This window comes from Capricornis sumatraensis, chromosome X (genome assembly GCF_032405125.1).
Source record: "Capricornis sumatraensis isolate serow.1 chromosome X, serow.2, whole genome shotgun sequence".
Lineage (NCBI taxonomy): Eukaryota > Metazoa > Chordata > Mammalia > Artiodactyla > Bovidae > Capricornis > Capricornis sumatraensis.
Genome location: NC_091092.1, coordinates 81,456,218 through 81,482,468, shown reverse-complemented (window position 1 = coordinate 81,482,468; position 26,251 = coordinate 81,456,218). Strand labels below are relative to the sequence as shown.

The window sequence follows — 26,251 nt, the reverse complement described above, 5'->3', positions numbered from 1 at the left end:
GAATTGGGGAGGGGGTTGTTAGTAGAGCAGAAGCAACATTAGTAATGCAGGAAATAAGTCCTCTATATGCCATCTGTATAATCTGCTTTAACAATCTCTCCTTTTAAAATAAAATTTTCTGCCTATATGTGTATGCCCATGGATAGGTCACTGAGACAGGTCAAGTTGATAAGGATCCACATTCAGAGGGCCCATGTTCTAACATCATTCTTCACAAGAAGCCATCTGTACCCTTTGATTTAAGGGTGGGATGATTTGGGAGAATGGCATTGAAACATGTATAATATCATATATGAAACGAATCGCCAGTCCAGGTTCGATATATGATACTGGATGCTTGGGGTTGGTGCACTGGGACGACCCAGAGGGATGGAATGGGGAGGGAGGAGGGAGAGGGTTTCAGGATGGGGAACACGTGTATACCTGCAGTGGATTCATGTTGATGTATGGCAAAACCAATACAACATTGTAAAGTAATTAACCTCCAATTAAAATAAATAAATTTATATTAAAAAAAGAAAAAAAAACTTTAAAGGGAGAGCAAGTTCAGGAGAGGGAATTAAGAGTAAAATGACTTACAACATTGTAAATTAACTATATTTTGATTAAAAAATAAGAAATAAATATGAACAACAACAACAAAAAGAATAAAATATCTTGCTGGGCTTGCTAGTATCCTGCTAGAAAAATATCATAGGCATGTAATGGTTAAGCTCCAAGTTTCTGTGAGACAAGGGAGCAGAGAAAGGCCCTGGCCTATTTTCTGGATGACAGTCCTTACAACACCACTTCTTTCCTGCTATCTTCTTGGTTGCTATACATGCAGTCTTATAGCTGGGCCTTCCTCACTAGTCTTCAAGGCACTAGAAACCACAGAAAGAAGTCCCTGTAATATATTCTCCATTTTAGCAGGCTTTTGCCTTGCATAAAGCAAGAAGATTAGATTGTACCCAAATACTACTGAATTTCAGTAGCTTTGCACCAAGCCTTCAGACCAGTGAGAAGAACTTCAAACTGATATAGCATATTATGGCTGACAAACTGGCTTTCAATTGATTTTTTTTTCAAGGCAACTCTGTGAGATAGCTAGAACAGAAATTATTAAAGCCATTTTACTGAAGAGAAGAATCTCAGAGAAATTAAATAAGTAGCTCAAGGTCACACAATCATTGAATGGCAGAACCAGACCCAAATATAACCTTTTGGGATTCCAAAACTAAGAAGCTGACATTATGTCATATGCCACAGGAAGAAACCTACACAGAAGATACTGAAGAAAAAAAATGCTTTTTGGTGACCTGACTGTTCATATTGGTCTTTCTATGATAATTGTTAGCCCTGTTAAAGTATTGCTTGTAATCCTATGTAACAGCGTTCTAAATGGAATGATGCATTTTGGGATATAGGATGACAATGCGATCTCCTGCCCTTAAAGAGAATAAGTTGACTTAGGAATGTAAGGGAGAAGCAGTAAAACCATTCTGAATAAAATCTTAATAAATGCTTGTTCACAGTTATGAAAATTATTTTCCATCCTTATATATGAACACATATTAATGCTGTAAACTACAAACAGGCTTAATTTCTTTCTTAAGAAAACCTTGTGTGCATAGCTGTATAAGAAGAAAGAAGCTGAGAGACCTAGTTTCTAGGTCCATTGCGATGCCTTTCTGAGGCTAATTCTAGAGAAGTCCTTTATCATCTCTGGAACTCAAGTTGCCTAACTTGTTAAACAATAAATGTTATTCAGCATTTCCTTCTAACTCTAAACTTTTGAGTATGAATTATCTATCACCATTTAATTGTCCTGGACTCACTGCTACCACTAGAGCACACTCATATACTGGCCTATGTTACTGACGTTTCCCCAGGGTAACTTACAGGTTCTTTTCCATCCATAGCCTCCATCCATAGTCTTCTGTTAGCTTCTGAAAGAGCTTGCAGAGTGATGGTTCCTGGTCTAAGGAATAAATGACAAGTTGAGAGCAGAAAAGTTAACTGAGAGAATGGAGTCTTATAATCTAGGGTTCCTCTCAGCCCTGGGAGTTTATGACACTGAGCAGACACAGGAATACAGATTTCCAATTTTTCAAAATCTTTGTTTACTCAGAAAAACAGTGGAACTTAGAGAACAGTAATTTTGAAAACATTGGTGGAGGTAGTATCTTGGTGGCTTCATGCCAGGGTCAGGCAAGGAAATATGAAGGCAGATGCTGACTTCTCACCATAAAATAGACTTAAATTGACCCCATTGTGTGCTTAAAACAAACTGAAGCTCTCCCTGCCTCTTGCTCTTAGAAGCCAGTCATTTGGTCTGAATTCAAACGGGTTTGAGCATGTTCACTATAAGTACATATATCAGGAAAATGGCATTGCTACTTCTACCACCTAGGATGTCCAAGGAACATTCGGATGGAAAGAAGTCAACAACATGCACAGGGAGGCCTTCTGGCTGATTTAAGCAATCTTATAAATAATAACAACAACTACTAGTTACTGAATGCTCAGTAAGTGCCATAGTACTATAAGTACTTTATAGGTATAAATTCACTTAATCTACACAAGAAGCCTATAAAGCAGGGACTATAGAACTCCCTATTTTACAGAAGGGAAAACTGAGGCACAGAGAGGTTACCTGAGTCCATCGTAAGTGTAGAGCCAGGGTTTTGATTTAGGAATTTTATTCCAGCAGCCATGTTCTTTCTTAGCTAATACATTATAAGGCCTCTTCTGCATGACATACAACTTGAAATCCAATTTTATTTATTTGCAGTAACTGCAACTATATACCCAGATATATCCCAATTTGGTATACACTGTTCTTCTCGGACCTTCAAAACCAAACTGGAATTTGAGGATTAATCATATTACTTGCAGGCATAAGGTCTCTTCCATTCTCGGCCTAGTTGTACCACTAGGAGATATTTGTTCCTCTTGCTCCTTCCATGTTAAGATGAGACCTCTCTGAGTCATGAAATAGTAACAGAGTAATGACAAGAGAGTTCAGTGGGAAAGTCACTGTGCCTCAATTTCTTTAGCCATAAAAAATTTGGATCTAATGAACTGGTAGGTCCTTTTTAGTTCTGACACCATGGGATTCCTATTCTACCTGTCCTTCTGTCTCTTACTACATTAGTTCAGTTCAGTTCAGTTCAGTTGCTCAGTCGTGTCCGACTCTTTGTGACCCTATGAATCGCAGCACGCCAGGCCTCCCTGTCCATCACCAACTCCTGAAGTTCACTCAGACTCACGTCCATTGAGTCAGTGATGCCATCCAGCCATCTCAAGCACTCCTTAATAAGTAAAGCCCCCAAATGATCTTTAAGCCAGAATCAACTGAAAACTAGAACTTGGCTTTCAGTACTGGGCTCTTTCAAGTCTACCTTTCTCTAAGAAATATCCAACCTTTTAGACATATCTTATGGGGCTAGAAAGTCTACAACTCTCTGTAAAAATAATGACCCAGCTGGATCCTGAAGCTACAAAGAAGGAAAGCAAGAAAATGGGCAAAAAACATAAAGCAGATGTTGTAGACTAGATATGAAGTTAAACCTATTACAGACACATTTTTCCTATTTAGGAAATCAGAGAGCTGGTATGTATCCTTCCTTGATCATACAGAGAAGCTGAAAGAATAAATAAGTGACTATTCAGGAAGCATTTGGAGATTCTCTGGTGCCTCTAAAAGTCAAATTCAAAGAACAATATTGCTAAGAACAAAATTACAAAGTAGAAAGAGTACTGACTTCTAGGCCAGGCTTTTCCATCATGATTTTAGACAAATCCTGTGCCCACCCTGAGGTCTCAGTCACTCCTCTAAACCAAAAAGGCACATATATTTGCAGTAGAGTTCAGTGGTTAAGAATGTGGGCTTGGAAATTAGTATGCCTGGATTTGGATCCTAGCTCTAACATTTACTAGTTGTATAATCTAAGTGCTTAACTTCTCTCTGTCTCCTGGTCTTTGTGAGACTGGGATAGAAACACCACCTGCTTCATGTGACTGTGATGAAGACTAAAGGAAATCATACATTTAAAATGAGGTGGATGAAAATGGAACCTATTATACAGGGTGAAGTAAGTCAGAAAGAGAAACACCAATACAGTATATTAATGCATATATATGGAATTTAGAAAGATGGTAATGACAACCCTATATGGAAGACAGCAAAAGAGACACAAATGTAAAGAACAGACTTTTGGACTCTGTGAGAGAAGGCAAGGGTGGGATGATTTGAGGGAATAGCATTGAAACATGTATATTACCATATGTAAAACAGATGACCAGTGCAGGTTTGATGCATGAAGCAGGGCACTCAAAGCTGGTGCTCTGGGACAACCCAGAAGGATGGGGTGGGGAGGGTGGTGGGAGGGGGGTTCAGGATGGGGGGACACATGTACACCCTGGCTGATTCGTGTCAATGTATGGCAAAAACCACCACAATATTGTAAAGAAATCAGACTCCAATTAAAATAAATACTTAAAAAAGCAAAGAAAAACAATAAAATAAAGCCTGAGAATGGTGCCTAGCACACAGAGGCACTCAGTGAATGTTAGCAGTTGTTGCTGTCATCGTCATCATCAATGTTATTATTATTATTACTATAATTACTGTCCTTCAAGTTCTGGTGGGCTATGAGACTGTGGCTTCAAATATTGGTAGGAACCAAAAAAAAAAAGTTATCCTCTATTCCAGAAATAGAAAAGGGGATTCAAAGTGTCATCTGTTCAATTCAGCAGGGAACATGAGTACAGGAGCCTGATGTCTACTGCGAGGCCTGCCTCTGTCCCTTATATCAGATTGACCAGCCAGGAAAGCAGATGCAGATGTCATATTACTCAGAAAACTTCACATGCACAGAGGCACCTCAGCATCTGTGCATTATTATATTTGACCCCCTATTTCACAACATATTTATTCTGCTTATAATAGACGATGGAATAAAATTTAAAAGAACATGGGGTTTGGAGACCTACAGACCTGAGTTTGAGCTCAACCTTGCCACTATGTGACTTTGATTAGGCAAGGCAGTTAAACATATACAAGTCCCAGTCTCCTCACCTGTAAAATGAGGGTGGAGTTCAGTGGAGGAATATTTTTTAAATGCCCAATATGTGGTAAGTAAAATCATAGCTATATCAAAACTTTAATCCTGGGTTCTAGTTTCAGAATTCCCCAGTATTCTTGGGTAGGGAAAAATTTTTTAAATGAATACCAGATTCAGTATCTACCATGAGCCATACATAGCACTAGATGCAATGTATCTATAGATAGATAGATCCTTATCAATATATAAATATATATTGATCCTTGCCCTTAACCTCAGGGCCAAACTGTTTGCAAATGCTTTGAGTCTATGAGAATAATACTTGCAAAGTGGCTTGCAAATTTAAGCTGAAAATTGAATCAGAATGGAATTAGACACAGAAAAATTAAACTTTATTTAAGTACATTAATTCAGCAGACCCAAAGACACTAAAGGTTCATAAAAAGGAAGCCACAGCCAACAGTTCCTTTCCCCTTCCTACTGAGCTCAAACTTGTGGGGTGGAAATGAGTGACAGCCTCATGATTATCACTAACACTGTTTACTATTACAGCCATCTTTGATTGGGACCATCCATTCTTAACAAAGAAAGCATATAGATTTACAAACGTAAATTTAAAATGGGGAAGAGAATTAATAGCTACTTATACCAAGACAAAAAAAAAATGCCTTATTTTATTAATCTGATCTATATGATTCTAGTTACTGATAGTTTTGCTCATGCTTCTACTGCTAAGTCACTTCAGTCGTGTCCGACTCTGTGCGACCCCACAGACGGCAGCCCACTAGGCTCCCCCATCCCTGGGATTCTCCAGGCAAGAACACTGGAGTGGGTTGCCATTGCCGTCTCCAATGCATGAAAGTGAAAAGTGAAAGTGAAGTCACTCATTCGTATCTGACTCTTAGCGACTCCATGGACTACAGCCTACCGGGCTCCTCCATCCATAGGATTTTCCAGGCAAGAGTACTGAAGTGGGATGCCATTGCCTTCTCCCAGTTTTGCTCATATGATATTGTAATTCAACCAAGTTCCTTTCTAGCAATCTGATCTTTTGTTAAATTCTATTATAATACTTAATGCCTAATATATAGGAATAATGGATGGAAATAAAATATAGAAACACATTTACTCACTAAATTCTGGATCAACTTCCCAACTATATAACATGTCTTTTTCCAAAGTAACTCCAAATGCTCTCATTTTAAAATTCAAAAGTAAAAGTTACAGTTCCCTACCAATAAATTGTCCAGGTTAAAAAGATGAAAAGAGAAAATTGGATAGGAACAAATGCAACCAAGTCCAAAGATTGCAAGCTTTGCTGAAATCAGAAAGTTGATAATTAAACTATTTACACTTTATGTAAATATCTGCAAGGTAGGAAAAGTCCACATTATTTGTACCAAATGGGGGAAAAAAAGCGTCCCCAATACTACTACCACCCTCCATCCAATCTACGTTCCCTTAAATATGTGTTTTAATTAATTTGTTCTTGTATATTGGGATAAAAAAGAATGAGTTTTGTTATCCTATTCTTTTGCAGCACCACCAAATACTGACTTTTTGCATATATCATAGCAAATTAAATCCTAGGAGTAACTTCTGCCTACAGCAATTAAGGCAAAGCTGACTGAACCTTGAACAGAGAGAACCAGCTCTGGTCCAGCTCTAACAGGGATCCCTGGGAGGGGCAGCCAAAAGAGCCAAGAAAATGGTGTCATGAATAGTTTTGCTCATTTTTACCAAAAAGAGATGACAGATGAAAATAAAATGCCTACCCAGGCTCAGAAACTGGAACATGGGATGCTGCCAGTTCACATCCTTACCTTTCATTTGTTTCTATATCGAAACAGAATCTCTTATCGATAGACTCCGTCTTCCTTCTCACGCAGTACTTCAGGGTTAAGTCCAAGGGCCCCTGAAATAACAGAAGGATTAACAGGCAGTTTGTAAAAAATACACAGAAGCTTCTTCTGCTTACTGCAATGTCCTTAATGTCACTTGGAAGGCATCTGTTACAGCAGCAGGAACAATGTTTAGCCTCACTGAGGACCATGTCCCCTCAAAGGGTAATTGTAGCAAAGTGGCAGATGGTTTTTCTCTGTTCCAAAAATCAATGACTGAGTTCAGAAGAAACTGCTCAGGATAAACCAGTGTTCTTTTCCAAGTATGGTATATTAAATAGGGAACTCATAAGGGGGATGTAGGAGAAATGGGGTGTAAAATGGTATTAAGCATACAAAATAAAATTTCATGAGACTTCTAGGTAGGGAGATTAAACTGAGTAAGTGGTTTTCTGAAATGTCCCTTCCATTACAGCGGCAGATAGAAGATAGGAGGAAAAACATTTTTGGTTCCCCACTTCCAGAACCTTTAAGATGATGGGAATCACAAAAGCAGTCTCTCCAAAGATAGGGCAGGAGTAGGGAAAATAAGGATATCTGTGTGATAGTCAAGGTGGAATTTGGTATTTCATGTGTGCAGGACAATGTGTCCCATATTAGTCTTGTGGGCACTTAACAAGGCCATAGAAATCCATTGGGTTCACAGGTTGAGTGTGTTAAGTTGCTTCAGTCATGTTCAGCTCTTTACCACCCCATAGACTATAGCCTGCCATGCTCCTCTGTCCATGGGATTCTCCAGGCAAGTATACTGGAGTGGGTTGCCATGTCTTCCAGGGGACCTTCCTGACCCAGAGATTGAACCTGTGTTCCCTGTGGCTTCTGCACTGCAGGCAGGTTATTTACCACTGAGCCATAATGGAAGCCCATGTTAACAGATTAAAATTCCTCAAATCCCACCTAGTTCAGTTTACAACAGAGGCAATGTGGTATAGAAAAGAGAAGTAACATTTATTGATTACTAATACATGCCACATATTATGCTAGGTATTTTTAAACCACTTTTCTTCATAACAGCCCTCAGAGGGAAGTGAAGCTCAGAGAGGTAAAATGGCTCACCCAGTCATCAAAGTCGGTATAATAGAAATATCAATAAACTAAGAAGTTTAAAAGCTGGGGTCTTGTCTCAGTTATGACTTTTACTAGGTATGTGGCCCAAGGTAAATAATTTTTCCTCTCTGAATATAAACTTCATAATCAATTAAATGGGAATAATACTACCAACCTTGCTGTCTCAAATTCAGAAACACTGAATTTGTGTTTCTGCCCAAAGTGCCAAGTCTGTACCTAAGCACTATACTGTCCTAACTGGCCCATACAGTTGATCATCAAATAAATTTTCTCTCATTGTCACACTCAAGCCCTTTGCAGGTCTATCCTTTTTCTTGCTTCTGCACTATAGAAACACAACTCCATATTCATCTTTCAATCTGCCTTCTAAAACTCCAATACTTAGGATATTAAGCATTGTCAGCCTTGCAAGATAAGAGTAATTAACTACATCATGTGCTCACATTCCCTTTTTAAACTCTCATCTCTGTTAGATTTGGTGAGATGACATCACAGCTCAGGGTACAACATCCTGCCCACCACTCCAGGTTCACCTTCAACCACCCTCATCTAATTTATGATGTCCCATCAGTGTAAAAGTACTCCTGTTTCACACATGTATTATGCTCTTTCATGACTCCAACTTTGCATATATTGTTTCCTCCACCCAAAATGACTTTATCTATAGTCTTTGACTGACAAACTCTTACTTGTGCTACAACCTGCAGTTCAGCTTTCATTTCCTCAAAAATCTTTCCCCAATATATATACTGTCTGCTTTGTGTTTTCTGCACTGTATTAAAGCCTCTCTTTTCCATGTCTGATTCCCCTACTTGACTAAGAACTCAAGGATGTGGGCAGCGTCTTATTTATCTTTATATCTCTAGCACCTAGTAAAAAGTTAATGCTCAATAAATATTTATAAACTAGACTATCATCCTTGACATTTTTTTTCTGATGAGAAAAATGATGGTGAGCAACCATAACTGATTTACTCAAGATCACAATTTACTAGGCCTCGGAACTAGGATTTCAGACTAGTTCTTGAAACAAGAGTGTCCAAGATGATGGAGTAGGAAGAACCTGAGCTTACCTCCTCCCATGGGCCCACCAAAATTACTGAGACAGACAGACCTCAGACCCTTTGCTGCAATGTTGCAATGCCTGCACATGGCCATACCACTCTTTCAGCAACAAAATACAAGCAAATTGTATGGGACTAAAAGTAACTGCATGCATGCCCAGTTGGGACAAATTATGGACAAAAGATACAAAGAGACAAAAAAAACCCTGCCTCTTTTGAAGAGCCTGGAGCGAAAGCAGGGGGATGGGAGCAAAAGCAGAGTATTGTGCACGCCCCCTACACATACCACCACCTATGGTGTGGGCAAAACACCTAAGTTACCCCTCTGCTCCAACCCATGGACACACTTCTACACTCACCCCTAAAAGAAACAGCCTTGCCCTGCTTTGGGAGGTGATCAAGAAAGGGAACTTGTCTGTTCTTGCTGCCCCTGCTGCATCAGGAGCCACAATAAAGCCTTGCCTGAACTTCTTGTCTGGCCTGTAGTTGATTTCTATTGATTGGGGAAGGCCAAGAACCCTGTTCGGTAACATTACAACTATTTACAGAGCAACAGTGAATGGTGAGAATGACCTGAAGACTAGCAGGAAAGATCTCCTACAATTACAGATATAAGGAAAGAATCACAACTAGATAGGTAGGAGGGGCGTATGCATAGTATAGTCAAGGCCCACACCTCTAAACAGGTGATCTGCAAATAAGAGGATAGTTACAATTGTAGAGTTTATCCCCAAGGAGCAAGGGGTTTGATCCCCATATTAGATTCCTAGTCAAGGGGTCCTGAACCTAGAAGACAAGGCCTCAGAACATATAGCTTTGAAAGCCAGCAGGGCTTGCTTTAAGGAGAGCCAGAGTTGTACAGGAAATAGGTATTCTATACTTAAAGGTTGCACAGAAAATCTCACATGTTCTGAGAACCAGGACAAAAGCAAGGTGGAAGGTGCCTGGGTCATACTGACCTGCTGATAGTAGAGAGCCATACAGAGACATGAGACAAGTGGAACTCACCCTGGGGACATAGAAGCTGGAGGCAACCATTCTGAGGTGCTAATTCTACCATGAGGAAAAAGATGCTAGAAAGCACCATTTTGGAATCCGCCCTGTAGCTTATTAATGTTGGACATGGCCCTATCCACCAGCCAGTTGGCATGCCTGGTGTGGATATAGCCACAACCACCAGCAGGCTAGAGGCAGCAATAGGTCCCCCTGGACTACCCAGACACTCCAGGACCCAGCCCCACCCACCAATAAGCTGGCATGAGCCCCAAGGAACTCGTTTACTCTGCAGCAGATAGATAACAGCCCTAGAACATATTGGGCCCCAACACTGCCAACCAATGTGCTACTTTGAGATACATCATGTCCTACAAACAGCTTACCCAAGATCCACCAAACAACAGGCTGATACCAAGCCCCAGGCCCCAGCTTGATCCAGCAGCAGCTTGACAACCATTCTGGGACACTTTCTTTAGGCCTCACAAGAAGCCAACCAGTGCCCAGCTAAGCCCACCAGTGGGCCAGGACCAGGACACAGCCTAAACTACCAAGGGGCATTAACCAGTAACAGGACTCCTTAGGCCCCACCACCAAATGCAATAGAACTCAGACTGGCCCATCAGCAGGAAGCAGCATCAGCAGTAGATAAACAATCAGGTGGAGGGGATCAGCCCATGCTCACCAGTGTGCCCACAACAGTACAGTTCAGTTCAGTCACTCAGTCGTGTCCGACTCTTTGCGACCCCATGAATCACAGCACGCCAGGCCTCCCTGTCCATCACCAACTCCCGGAGTTCACTCAGTCTCATGTCCATCGAGTCAGTGATGCCATCCAGCCATCTCATCCTCTGTCGTCCCCTTCTCCTCCTGCCCCCAATCCCTCCCAGCATCAGAGTCTTTTCCAATAAGTCAACTCTTCACATGAGGTGGCCAAAGTACTGGTAGGCCCCACCAAAAGAAGGGGCATATTTTTATATATAAAACATTCTATTCAAAAGCTTGCTGCAGAATGTACATTCTTTTCAAATATACAGGAGCCATTTTCAAGGCTAGATCACAAGCTAAGGCACAAAACAAGTGTCAGTAAATTAAAGGAGATAGAAATCACACTAAGTATCTTTTCTAATCACAACATTATGACTAGAAATCAACTAAAGGAAAAAAACTGCAAAAAACATAAATATATAGAGGATAAACAGTTGAACAACCAAAAGAATCACTGAAGAAATCAAAGAAGAAATAAAAAATATCTAGACACAAAATAACAATGAAAACACAACAATCCAAGTTTTATGGAATGCAGCAAAAGTAATTCAAAAGTAGAATGTTATAGCAATATAAGCCTAACTCATAAAACAAGAAAAATCTCAAACAACCTAACCTTACACATAAAGTAACAAGAGAAAGAATAAACAAAAGCCAGTCACTACAAGAAAAGAAATCATAAGGTAGAGCAGAAAAAAATGAAATATAGACAAAAATTAACAAAAAACAGAAAAGATTAATGAAACTAAGAGCTAGTTGAAAATATAAACAATATTGATAAATATTTCCTCAGAGTCATCAAGAAAAAAACAGAGCCCAAATCAATAAAATCAGAAATAAAAATGGAGAAATTACAACAAACAACACAAAAGTATATCAGATCATAAGAGATTACTAATACCACTCACATACCAAAAAAATGGACAACCTAGGAGAAATGCCTATGAATAAATGTACAATCTTCCAAAATGAAATAAAAAAGAAACAGATATGCAAACAGGCCAATTACCAGTAATGAAACTGAATCAGTAATTTTAAAAAAATCCCACCATACAAAAGTTCACAACCAGATGGCTTCACAGGTGAATTCCATCAATCATTTAAAGAAGATTAACACCTATTGTTTTCAAATCATTTCCAAAAATTCAGTGGTAATACATTTCCAAACTCATTCTAAAAGGCCAAAACCAGACAAAGATACTACAAAAACAGAAAATTGCACACTAATATCACTGATGCACATAAATGAAAATATCCTCGACAAAACTTTGGCAAATCCAATTTAACATTAAAAAGTTTGTACACCATGATCAACTAGGATTTATCCCAAGAATGCAAAGATGGGTCAATATCTGCAAATGAATCAATGTGATACAACACAGTAATAAACTGAAGACTAAAAATCATGTGATCACCTCAATAGGTGCAAAAAGAACTTTTTTCAAAATGTGACATCCATTACGATAAAATAAATTCTTAATAAAGTTGATATGCAGGGGACATACCTCAACATACCTTTATTATTAAAACCCAAATATGATGAGGCCAAAACTAACATCAGTCAATGGTGAAAAGCTAAAAGCATCTTCTTCAAGAGCAGGAAAAAGGCATGGATACCAACTCTTGCTACTATTAGTGAACATATTGGAATTCTAGTCGACAGCAATCAGAGAAGAAAAAATAAAATAAAATAAACCAAATCCCAACTGGAAAAGAAGAAATAAAGTGCGAGTATTTGTGGATGACATATCACAAATACAAAATCCTAAAGAAATCACCAAAAACCTATTAGAACTCATCAATGAATTTAGTAAAGTTGCATGATACAAAATTAAAATACAGAAAAGTTATGAAACAATAAATACTGGAGAGGGTGTGAAGAAAAGGGAAACTTCTTGCACTGTTGGGGGGAATGTAAATTGATACAGCCACTATGGTAAACAGAATGGAGTTTCCTTAAAAAGGGCAGAATAAACCTACCATATGATCCAACAATTCCACTACTGGACTTACACCCAGAGAAAATTATGAAGGAAAAAGACACAGGTACCCCAATGTTCATTGCAACACTATTTATAATACCTAGGACATGGAAGGAACTTAGATGCCCATCGACAAGTGAATGGATAAAGAAGCAGTGGTATATATACACAATGGAATATTACTCAGGCATAGAAACGAACACATTTGACTCAGTTCTAATGAGGTGGATGAATCTAGAGCCTATTATAGAGAGTAAAGTAAGTCAGAAAAAGAAAAAAAACTACTGTAAATTAATGAATGTATGTGGAATCTAGAAAGATAGTACTGATGAAACTATTTGCAGGGTACCAACGGTGACTGCAGCCATGAAATTAAAAGACGCTTACTCCTTGGAAGAAAAGTTATGACCAACCTAGATAGTATATTCAAAAGCAGAGACATTACTTTGCCGACTAAGGTCCATCTAGTCAAGGCTATGGTTTTTCCAGTGGTCATGTATGGATGTGAGAGTTGGACTGTGAAGAAGGCTGAGCGCCGAAGAATTGATGCTTTTGAACGGTGGTGTCGGAGAAGACTCCTGAGGGTCCCTTGGACTGCAAGGAGATCCAACCAGTCCATTCTGAAGGAGGTCAACACTGGGATTTCTTTGGAAGGAATGATGCTAAAGCTGAAGCTCCAGTACTTTGGCCATCTCATGCGAAGAGTTGACTCATTGGAAAAGACTCTGATGCTGGGAGGGATTGCAGGGCAGGAGAAGAAGGGGACGACCGAGGATGAGATGGCTGGATGGCATCACGGACTCGATGGACGTGAGTCTGAATGAACTCCGGGAGATGGTGATGGACAGGGAGGCCTAGCGTGCTGCGATTCATGGGGTCGCAAAGAGTCGGACACGACTGAGTGACTGAACTGAACTGAATGGAGACACAGACAAAGGAACAGATTTGAGGACACAGGGGAGGAAGGAGAGAATGCGACAAATGGAGAGAGAAGCATGGAAACATATACGCTACCATATGTTAAATAGACCAGTTCAGTTCAGTCACTCAGTCCTGTCTGACTCTGCAACCCCATGGACTCCAGCACACCAGGCTTCCCTGTCCATCACCAACTCTTGGAGTTTACTCAAACTTATCTGCATAGAGTCAGTAATGCCATTCAACCATACCATTCTCTGTTGTCCTCTTCTCCTCCTGCCTTCAATGTTTCCCAGCATCAGGGTCCTTTCCAGTGATTCAGTTCCTTGCATCAGGTGGCCAAAGGATTGTAGATTCAGCTTCAAAATCATTCCTTCCAATGAATATTCAAGACTGATTTCTGTTAGGATGGACTGGTTGGATCTCCTTGCTGACCAAGGGACTCTCAAGAGTCCTCTCCAATACCACAATTCCAAAGCATCAATTCTTCAGCACTGAGTTTTCTTTATACTCCAACTCTCATATACATACATGACTACTGGAAAAAACATAGATTTGGCTAGATGTACCTTTGTTGGCAAAGTAACATCTCTGTATTTTAATAAGCTGTCTAGGTTAGTCATAGCTTTTCTTCCAAGGAACAAGCGTATTCTAATTTCATGGCTGCAGTCACCATCTGCAGTGATTTTGGAGCCTGAAAGAATAAAGTCTGTCACTGTTTCCACTGTTTCCCCATCTATCTGCCATGAAGTGATGGGACCAAATGCCAAGATCTTAGTTTTCTGAATGTTGAGTTTTAAGCCAACTTTTTATTCTCCTCTTTCATCGTGAGGATCTTTAGTTCTTTGTTTTCTGCCATAAGTGTGGTGTCATCTGAGCTTATTGATATTTCTCCTGGAAATCTTGATTCCAGCATGTGCTTCATCCAGCACAGCACTTCGCATGATGTACTCTGCATATAAGTTAAATAACTGAGGTGACAATATACAGCCTTGACGTACTCCTTTCCTGATTTGGAACCAGTCTCTGGTGCCACGTCCAGTTCTAACTGTTGCTTCTTGACCTGCATACAGATTTCTCAAGAGGCAGGTCATGTGGTCTGGTATTTCCATCTGTTTAACAATTTTCTATAGTTTGTTGTGATCCACACAGTCAAAGGCTTTGGCATAGTCAATAAAGCAGAAGTAGATGTTTTTCTGGAACTCTTGTGCTTTTTCAATTATCCAACGGATGTTGGCAATTTGATTTCTGGTTCCTTTAACTTTTAAAAATCCACCTTGAATATCTGGAAGTTCATGGTTCACGTATTGTTGAAGACTGGCTTGGAAAATTTTCACTATTTCTTTGCTAGCATGTGAAAAGAGTGAGATTGTCCAGTAGTTTGAGCATTCTTTGGCATTGCCTTTCTTGGGGATTGGAATGAAAACTGACCTTTTCCAGTCCTGTGGCCACTGCTGAGTTTTCCAAATTTGCTGACATATTAAATGTAGCACTTTCACAGCATCATCTTTTAGGATTTGTAATAGCTCAACTGGAATTCCATCACCTCTACCAGCTTTGTTCACAGTGATGCTTCCTAAGGCCCACTTCACTTCATATTCCAGGATGTCTGGCTCTAGGTGAGTGATCACACCACTGTGGTTATCTGGGTCATGATGATTTTTTTTTGTATAGTTCTTCTATGTATTCTTGCCACCTCTTAATATTTCTGCTTCTGTTAGGTCCATACAATTTCTGTCCTATATTGTGCACATCTTTGCATGAAATATTCCCTTGGTATCTCTAATTTTCTTGACGAGATTTCTAGTCTTTCTCATTCTATTGTTTTCCTCTATTTCTTTGCATGATCACTGAGGAAGGCTTTCTTTGGGACTCTGCATTCGAAGGGGTATATCGTTCCTTTTCTCCTTTGCCTTTCACCTCTCTTCTCAGCTATTTGTAAGGCCGCCTCAGTTAACAATTTCACCTTTTTGCATTTCTTTTTCTTGAGGATGTTCTTGATCACTGCCTCCTTACAATGTCAGGAACCTCTGTCCATATTTCTTCAGGCACATTGTCTATCAGAACTAATCCCTCGAATCTATTTGTCACTTCCACTGTATAATCATAAGGAATTTGATTTAGGTCATTCCTGAATGGTCTAGTGGTTTTCTCTACTTTCTGTGATTTAAGTCTGAATTTAGCAATAAGGAATCCATGGTCTGAGCCACAGTCAGCTCCCGGTCTTGTTTTGCTGACTGTATAGAGTTTCTCCATCTTTGGCTACAAAGAATATAATCAATCTGTCTTTGGTATTGACCATATGGTGATGTCCAGGTGTAGAGTCTTCTCTTGTGTTGTTGGAAGAGAGTGTTTTTTATGACCAATGTGTTCTTTTTGCAAAATTCTGTTAGCCTTTGCCCTGCTTCATTTTGTATTCCAAGACCAAATATTTCTGTTTTCCAGGTATTTCTTGACTTCCTACTTTTCCATTCCAGTCCCCTATAATGAAAAGGACATCTTTTTGGGGGTGTTAGTTCTATAAGGTCTTATAAAATAGATTGCCAGTGGGAATTTGCTGTATGATTCAGTGACCTCAAATGGGTGCTCTGTGATAACCTAGAGGGTTGGGATGGGGTGGAAGCTGGGAGGGAGGTTCAAAAGTGAGGGGACGTACGTATACCTATGGGTGATTCATGTTGATGTATGGCAGAAACCAACATAAAATTGTAAAGCAATTATCCTTCGATTAAAAATAAATAATTTAAAATGAAATCGGTGGCATTTATGCACACTGAAAACAAACTGTCAGAAAGAGAAACTAATAAAACAATTTACAATCACATAAAAAAGACTATAAAAACCTAGAGATAATCTAAGGAGGTAAAATACCTGTACTCAGAGAAGTGTAAAGCACTAATGAAAGGAACTGAAGATGATACAAACAAATGGAAAGATACTCCATACTCGTGGATTAGAAGAATTAATATTATTAAAATGACCATACTATCCAAGATAATTTACAGATTGTATGTAATCACTATCAAAATAGCAATGCCATTTTTCACATAACTAAAACAAGTAATTCTAAAATTTGTATGTACATGCAAAGACCTTGAATAGCAAAAACAATTTTGAGAAGGAATAACAAAGCTGAAGTTAACATACTCCCTGATTTCAAGCTATACTATAAAGATAAATGGCAACCCACTACAGTATTCCAGACAGGTAGAGGAGCCTGGTGGGCTACAGTACATGGGGATGCAAAGGGCTGAAAACAAATGAGCAACTAAGAATGCGTGCAGAATAATCGAAACAGTATTTTATTGGCACAAAAACAGACACAAAAATCAATGCAACAGAACACAGAGAACAGAAAGGAACCCACACTTATACAGTCCAATTATTCTGTGACAAAGAATGCAAGAATATACAATGGGAAATATTCTCTTTAGTAAATGGTGTTGGGAACCTGGACAGCTACATGCAAAATAATTAAACTGGACTATTTTTCACACTGAAAACAAAATTAAATGCAAAATGAATTAAAGACTCAGGTGGAGAATTTGAAAGCATAAAAATCCTAGAAGAAAACATAAGTAGTTCTCTTTGACATTGGGCTTTAGCAATATTTTTTGTTTTGTTAATTAATTTATTTATTTTAATTGCAGGCTAATTATTTACAATATTGTAGTGGTTTTTGCCATACCTTGACATGAATCAGCCATGGGTATACATATGTTCCCCATCCTGACTCTCCCTCCCACCTCCCTCCCTATCCCATCCCTTAGGGTCATCCCAGGTTTTTTTTTTTTTTTTTCCTAATCTTCTCAGGAAAAAGTAACAACAGCAAAAATAAACAAATGGGACTTCCTCAACCTAAAAAGCTTTTGCAAGGCAAAGGAAACTATCAACAAAATGAAAAAGCCACCTTCTGAATGGAAGACAATATTTGTAAATGATATACCTGATAAAGGGTAAATATGTAAAATATACAGGAAACTCATAAAATTCAAAATCAAAGAAAATATTAAAGAGTGCACAAGGGAGATAATTTTTTTGAAACAAACAAACAAACAAATGGCCAACAGGAACATTAAAAGATGTTCAGTTTCACTAATCACTGGGTGAATGAGCTTTCACCAGAATCAGCTTTCACCTCACATCTGTCTGAATGGCTATCATCAAAAGGAACACAAATAACTCAATTAAAAGGGCAGAGGGAAAGAACAAGTGAAAGAAGGGCTTGCTCTAATCTGCTAAGAAGCTATGTTTTTGTTGTTCAGTCACTCACATATCCAACTCTTTGCAACCCATGGACTGCAGCACACTAGGCTTCCCTGTCCTTCATTACCTCCTGGATTTAACTCAAACTCACGTCCACTGAGTCAATGATGCCATCGAAATATCTCATCCACTGTCACCCCATTCTCCTATTTTCAATAATTCCCAGCATCAGGGTCTTTTCAATTGAGTTGACTCTTCCCGTCAGGTGGCCAAAGTACTGGAGCTTCAGCTGCAGCATCAGTCCTTTGAATGAATATTCAGAGTTGATTCTTTAAGAACTGACTGCTTTGATCTCTTTGAATTCCAAGAGACTGTTAAGAGTCTTCACAAGCAACACAGTTTGAAATCATAAAACTCAGTTTTCAGCCTTCTTTATGGTTCAACTCTCACATCTGTACACAACCATTGGAAAAACCATAGCTTTGACTATAGGGACCTTTGCCAGCAAATAAATGTCTCAGCTTTTTAATATGCTGTCTCAGTTCAACTGAGTTCAGTAGCTCAATCATGTCTGACTCTTTTTGACCCCATGGACTACAACATGCAGGCTTCCCTGTCCACCACCAATTCCCAGAGCTTACTCAAACTCATGTCCATGAAGTCGGTGGTGCTATCCAACTATCTCATCCCCTGTCTACCTCTTCTCTTTCCGCCTTCAATACTTCCCAGCACTAGGGTCCTTTACAATGAGTCAGTTCTTCACATCAGATGGTCAAAATATTGGAGTTTCAGCTTCAGCATTAATCCTTTCAGTGAATATACAGGACTGATTTCCTTTAGGATGGACTTGTTGGATCTCCTTGCAGTCCAAGAGACTCTCTCCACCACCACAGTTCAAAAGCATCGATTCTTCAGCTCTCAGCTTTCTTTATAGTACAACTCTCACATGTATACATGACTACTGGAAAAACCATAACTTTGACTAGATGGATTTTTGTTGGCAAAGTAATGTCTCTGCTTTTTAATATGCTGTCTAGGTTGATCATAGCTTTTCTATCAAGAAGCAAGGGTCTTTTAATTTCATGGCTGCAATCACCATCTGCAGTGATTTTGCAGCCCCCCCAAATAAAGTTTGTCACTGTTTCTGGTGTTTCCCAATCTATTTGCCATAAAGTGATAGGACCAGATGCCATGATCTTAGTTTTTGTAACGTTGAATTTTAAGCGAACTTTTCCACTCTCCTCTCACTTTCCTCAAGACGCTCTTTAGTTCTCTACCTTCAGCCATAAGGGCAGTGTCATCTGAATATCTGAGGGTCTTGATATTTCTCCTGGCAAACTTGATTCCACCTTGTACTTCATCAGCCCAGCATTTCGTATGGTGAGCTCTGCACATAAATAAGCAGGGTGATATTATATGGCCTTGACATACTCCTTTCCCGATTTGGAGCCAGTCTGCTCTTCCGTGTCCCATTCTACTGTACTTCTTAACCTGCATACAGATTTCTCAGGAGGCAGGTCAGTTGGTCTGGTATTCCCATCTCTTGAAGAATTTTCCACTGTTTGTTGTGATCCACACAGGCAGAGTCAATAAAGCAGAAGTAGATGGTTTTTTGAAACTCTCTTGCTTTTTTGATGGTCCAATGGATATTGGCAGTTTAATCTCTGGTTCCTCTACCTTTTCTAATTCAGCTTGAACATACGGAAGTTCACAGATCACGTATTATTGAAGCCTGGCTTGGATAATTTTAAGCATTACTTTGCTAGCATGTGAGATGAGTGCAGTCATATAGTAGACTGAACATTCTTTGGCATTGCCTTTCTTTCGGATTGGAAAGAAAACTGACCTTTTCCAGTCCTGTGCCCACTGCTGAGTTTTCCACATTTGCTGGCATATTGAGTGCAGCACTTTCACAGCATCATCTTTTAGTATTTGAAATAAATATAGAACACTGAAAGATGAACTCCCTAGGTCAGTACATGCCTAATATGCTACTGGAGATCTGTAGAGAAATAACTTCAGAAAGAATGAAGAGACAGAGCCAAAGCAAAAACAACACCCAGATGTGGATGTGACTGATGATAGAAGTAAAGTCCGAGGCTGTAAAGAGCAATGTTGAATAGGAATCTGGAATGTTAGATCCATGAATTAAAGCAAATTGGAAGAGGTTAAACAGGAGATGGCAAAAGTGAACACTGACATTTTAGGAATCAGTGAACTAAAATGGACTGGAATGGGTAAATTTAACTCAGATGATCATTATATCTACTATTGTGGGCAAGAATCCCTTAGAAGAAATGGAGTAGCCATCACAGTCAACAAAAGAATACGAAATGCAGTACTTGGATGCAATCTCAAAAATGACAGAATGATCTCTGTTCATTTCCAAGGCAAACCATTCAATATCACAGTAATTCAAGTCTATACCCCGACCAGTTAATGCTGAAGAAGCTGAAGTTGAAGAGTTCCATGAAGACCTACAAGACCTTCTAGAACTAACACCCAAAAAAAGATGTTCTTTTCATTATAGAGGACTGGAATGCAAAAGTAGGAAGTCAAGAGACACCTGGAGAACAGGCAAATTTGGTCTTGGAGTACAAAACGAAGCAGGGCAAAGGCTAATAGAGTTTTGCCAAGAGAACACACTGGTCACAGCAAATACCCTCTTCCAACAACAGGAGAGAAGACTCTACACCTGGACCTCACCCGATGGTCAATTTCAAAATCAGATAGATTATGTTCTTTATAGCCAAAGATGGAGAAGCTCTATACAATCAGCAAAAACAAGACCAATAGCTAACTGTGGCTCAGATCATGGATTCCTTATGGCCAAATTCAGACTTAAATTGAAGAAAGTTTGGAAAACTACTAGACCATTCAGGAATGACCTAAATATAATCCCTTACAACTATACAGTGGAAGTGACAAATAGATTCAAGGGATTAGATCTGATAGAGTGCCTGAAGAACTAAGGACAGAGGTTTGTGACATTGTATAGGAGGCAGTGATCAAGACCATCCCCAAGAAAAAAAAATGCAAAAAGGCAAAATGGTTGTCTGAGGAGGCCTTACAAATAGCTAAGAAAAGTAGTGAAAGGCAAAGGAGAAAAGGAACGATATACCCATTTGAATGCAGAGTTCCAAAGAATAGCACAAAGGATAAGAAAGCCTTCCTCAGTGATCAATGCAAAGAAACAGAGGAAAACAATAGAATGGGAAAACTAGAGATCTCTTTAGAAGAAAATTAGAACATTTCATGCAAAGATGTGCACAATAAAGGAGAGAAATTGTATGGACATAACAGTGGAGAAGGCAACGGCACCCAACTCCAATACTCCTGCCTGGAAAATCCCATGGACGGAGGAGCTTGGTGGGCTACAGTCCATGGGGTCGCTAAAAGTCGGACACAACTGAGCGACTTCACTTTCACTTTTCACTTTCATGCATTGGAGAAGGAAATGGCAACCCACTCCAGTGTTCTTGCCTGGAGAATCCCGGGGACAGGGAAGCCTGGTGGGCTGCCGTCTATGGGATTGCACAGAGTCGGACACAACTGAAGCGACTTAGCAGCAGCAGCAGCAACAGTGGAGAAGGAAATGGCAACCCACTCCAGTATTCTTGCCTGGAGAATCCCATGGATGGAGGAGCTTGGTGGGCTACAGTTCACGGGTTACAAAGAGTTGGACACAACTGAGCGATTTCACTTTCACTCTCTAACAGAAACAGAAGATATTAAGACAAGGTGGCAAGAATACACAGAAAAACTATGCAAAAAACTATCTGAGTCTTCATGACCCAGATAACCACAGTGGTGTGATCACTCACCTAGAGCCAGACATACTGAAATGCGAAGTCAAGTGGGCCTTAGGAAGCATCACTATGAACAAAGCTAGTAGAGGTGATGGAATTCCAGTTGAGCTATTTCAAATCCTAAAACACGATGCTGTGAAAGTGCTGCCCTCAATATGTCAGCAAATATGTTGTCTAGCTTTTCTTCCAAGGAGTAAGTGTGTTTTAATTTCTTGGCTGCAGTCACCATCCACAGTGATTTTTGAGCCCAAGGTAATAAAGTCTGTCACTGTTTCTACTGTTTGCCCATCTATTTGCCATGAAATGATAGGACCAGATTCCATGATCTTTGTTTTTTGAATGTTGAGTTTTAACCTAGCTTTTTCACTCTACTTTTTCTCCTTCATCAAGAGGCTCTTTAGTTCCTCTTCACTTTCTGCCATTATGGTGGTGTCATCTGCCTATCTGAGGTCATTGATATTTCTCCAGTATATGTTGATTCCAGCTTATGCTTCATCCAGCCCAGCATTTCACATGATGTGCTTCAGCAGAGAAACCTTGACATACTCCTTTCCCAATTTTAAACCAGTCTGTTGTTCCATGTCCAGTTCTAACTCTTGCTGCTTTACCTGCATACAGTTTTCTCAGGAGGCAGGTAAGGTGGTCTGGTATTCCCATCTCTATAAGGATTTTCCAGTTTGCTGTGATTCACACAAAGGCTTTAGTGTATTCAATGAAGCAGTTGTTTTTCTGGAATCTCTTTGCTTTTTCTATGTCTTTCTGGAATCACTTTGCTTTTTCTATGATACAGTGGTTGTTGGCAATTTGATCTTTCATTCCTCTGCCCTTGCTACACCCAGCTTGTACAACTGGAAGTTCTCAATTAATGTATTGCTGGAGCCTGGCTTGAAGGATTTTGAGCATTACCTTGCTAGCATGTGAAATGAGTACAATGTTGAGGTAATTTGAACATTCATTGGTATTATCCTTTTTTGGGACTGGAATGAAAACTGACCTTTCCAGTCCTGTGGCCACTGCTGAGTTTTCCAAATTTGCTGGCATATTGAGTGTAGCACTTTAACAGCATCATCTTTTAGGACTTGAAATAGCTCAGCTGGATTTCCATCACCTCCACTAGCTTTGTTGGTAGTAATGATTCTGAAGGTGTACTTGACTTCACACTCCAGGTAGGCTGGCTCTAGGTGAATGACCACACAATTGCGGTTGTCTAGGTCATTAAGACCTTTTTTTTTGTATAGTTCTTCTGTGCAGTCTTGCCACCTCTTGTTAATATCTTTTGCTTCTCTTAGGTCCATACCATTTCTCTCCTTTATTATGCCTATCTTTCATGAAATGTTCCCTTGGCATCTCTAGTTATGGACAGAGTTTCATAGCATTGCATAGGAGGCAGTCAACAAAACCATCCTCAAGAGAAAAAATGCAGAAAGGCAAAATGCTTGTCTTCAGAGACCTTATAAATAGCTGAGAATAGAAGGGAAGTGAAAGGCAAAGGAGAAAAGGAAAAATATACCCATCTCAATGGAGAGTTCCAAGGAATAGCACAAAGAGATAAGAAAGCCTTTTTAAGTGAACAGTGCAAAGAAATAGAGGAAAACAATAGAATGGGAAAGACTAGAGATCTCTTTTAAAAAATTAGATATACCAAGGGAATATTACATGCAAAAATGGGCACAATAAAGGGCAGAAAATGTATGCACCTAACAGAAGCAGAAGATATTAAGAAACTATGAAAGTAGTATTAATATCTGCTGCCTGTGGCTTGATCTTTGTTGTAGGGCCTAAGAAAGCAATTTTGAAGTCCAAGGTTTGGAAAGTAATATGTGTAGAAAAAGAGAAGGAAGAGATTACAGGTTGCTTAAAAGCATTTGTTAGTCAGATATTAATACTTAAGCTAACTTCTCACAGAAAAGGAACAAATTCTATGTGACAACACACCTTACTGGAACCACATTTAAAAATTCTTCAGCAATTGGCAGACCAGAAACTAAAGAGTACCGAAGTCATGAATGAGCAACTTGACCTACATATAAACATGGGTGAAGACTGTGAAAACCCCATTTGGTATGCTCTGTGAGAGGTGCATCCCATGTCTAAACCACATTCAAAGTAGAATCCCAAAATTTCTTGTTAATGACAAAAAAAGAAAAGCAGTTTTCTTCTAAGAGTTTTATAGTTTCTCACCTTACATTTAGGTCTTAAAATCCATTTTGAGTTTACTTTTGTGTTTGGTGTTAGAAATTTTTCTAGTTTCATTCTTTTGCATATAATTGGCCAGTTTTCTCAGTACCACTTGCTGAAGAGACTGTCTCTTGTCCATTGTATATTTTTATCTCCTTTGCCATAGATAAAGTGTCTTTAGGTACGTGGATTTATCTCTGGACTTTTTATTTTGTTCCATTGATCCATAATTCTGTCTTTGTGCCAGTACCATACTGTCTTGTTGACTGTAGCTTTGTAGTATAGTCCTATGAACAAGCCACACAAGAGCGATCTTCCATGGAAATCACCACCAATGGCCCCAAAAGTCTCCAAATTTCTGCCTATGGAAATTGGGTCTTCGTGCATCACAACTTTCAATGCTAACAAGTAAACCTTGTTTCATTTTGTAAACAATTTGTAAATAATGGAAACTTTTATAAATTAAGCCCTAAGGCCCTGTCTGAAAGACAGTTAAAGTGATATTACTTTTAGAATATGAATAGTCAGTCTATTAGCTTTTATCTTAAGAAACCTTCAGGGTTCTATGTATGTATGTTCCCAAAACCCCTACAAAGATAGGAAAAAGTGAGATGACAGACTAAATTTTTTAGCTGGGTGGTCATATATGAAATAGTATAGAATTTATAATATAATATAAATAGTATCAAATTCCTCCTCATGATAGTAAGTGAACTATCATGTCAGTGTGTCAAACTCACCTTGCCATTTTGGGGAGTAGAGGAAAGTCTGGAGGCCTTTCCAGAAGAATTAAGTGCTTAAAGATATTTGAGCATTGCATAAAATGTAGTATATAGGTTGTTTCAAATTTAGATGACAGAATACTCCTTTAAAAAAGGAATTTTGGAAAATGCTTCTTTTTAAACACTATTTAAAAGAATCCATAGTAGAGCCTTCTTAAAAGCAAGTAATACTCTCCTCCTTCAATTTATCCATATTTTTTTGTAAATTTTCTTTGTACAATGAGATAGACACTTGTAAAAATGATCTAAAAGAGTAAAGGCACCTTCTGAAGGCCTGAAATCATTAACAGAGATTCTTCACTCAACTGAGTAGTATCTGGGCCAATGCAAACTTAGGCCAAGGAAAACATATGAAGACATGGGTTCATGTGACAGTGGTAGACTCAATTCTTTGACATGAAGTCAATATATATTCTTTTCTGAGATTCAGTCACAGATGCATTTCAAAAAAATGTGGCCCATAAAAGAACTGACCTGCTGCTTAGCACCTGGCTTCTGATCCATAGGCGTCATAGTGAACGTTTTGGTCTCTTTCTCATATTGGCAGTAGTATTTCACCCAGGATATTCCCAAAGCCCCTACAAAGACAGGCAACAGTGAGATGATAGAATAAGTATTTTGGCTGCATGGTCAGTTTACCTGTAAGACAGAACCTGTGCACAGTTTACTTTTCATGGTCATGATCCAGATCTAGTCCTACCATTCCCCTGAGCTCCAGCTATGCAGTACCACCAGCCCACTACACATATGGTTATTGTAATCCTCATCAACTACTTTCCACATCTATTCTGGCTTGCTCCAAACCACTCTCCTTACTGTGTTCCCTGTGAATGCTCCCATTATACATTTTATTGTATGAGCTAGGAACATCTGTAATCTTCTGCTTTCTCTTCCCTATAACCTGCCCTATTTGATTGGTGGTAGGGTTCTGCTCATTCTACTCCCTACATGTCTCTTTTTTCACTCCTTTTATAGCTGAATTCATTCAAGAATCTATTTCTGATGTTTGGCAAAAAAAAATGTTTTATAAGATATACCAAGAAAAACAAAAATTCACTATTTCTCCAATTAATGATTTCAGTGGCCTTCTCTGATCACTCCTTTCTAGCCTATTCTCTACTCTTTTGTTAAAGAATATTTTAAAAGTATATATCTCTATTTATATCATTCCTCTTATTATAAACCACCTATGGATTTCCCATTCTCTCCAAATTCCTTAGGTTGGCTCACAAAGCCTTTTATAATGTGATTGTATTTAGCTTTTCAACTTGGCTTTTTGCCCCCTTCACCTCTATGCCCCTGACTCATTGAATTACATTCAGTTATCAAATAAATAATTGGGGATATAATTGATAGACCAAGTTCAGGACATATTTAATAGTGAACAGGGCACTATTAATAATTGTATATGGACAACAAGTATAAACCAGGACTCTTCCTGGATAACCAAGACCCTACAAATATAACACACTCTCACATACCTCTGTGCCTTGACTCATGCAATGGTATACACCTGGAATTTTCTTTGCCTTTTT

At 39.0% G+C, this 26,251-nt stretch overlaps 1 protein-coding gene across 1 annotated transcript in view; it reads right to left on the bottom strand.

Moving 5' to 3' along the window:
* Window positions 1-26,251, bottom strand: part of OPHN1 (oligophrenin 1) — a 594,204-nt gene that overhangs the window by 268,105 nt on the left and 299,848 nt on the right. The window contains exons 10-12 of the mRNA XM_068962396.1: window positions 25,191-25,294; window positions 6,872-6,963; window positions 1,882-1,960 (exon numbers count right to left, since the gene is read on the bottom strand). Of these exons, the coding sequence (XP_068818497.1) occupies window positions 1,882-1,960; window positions 6,872-6,963; window positions 25,191-25,294 (275 nt within the window). The remainder of the gene's footprint in view (window positions 1-1,881; window positions 1,961-6,871; window positions 6,964-25,190; window positions 25,295-26,251) is intronic.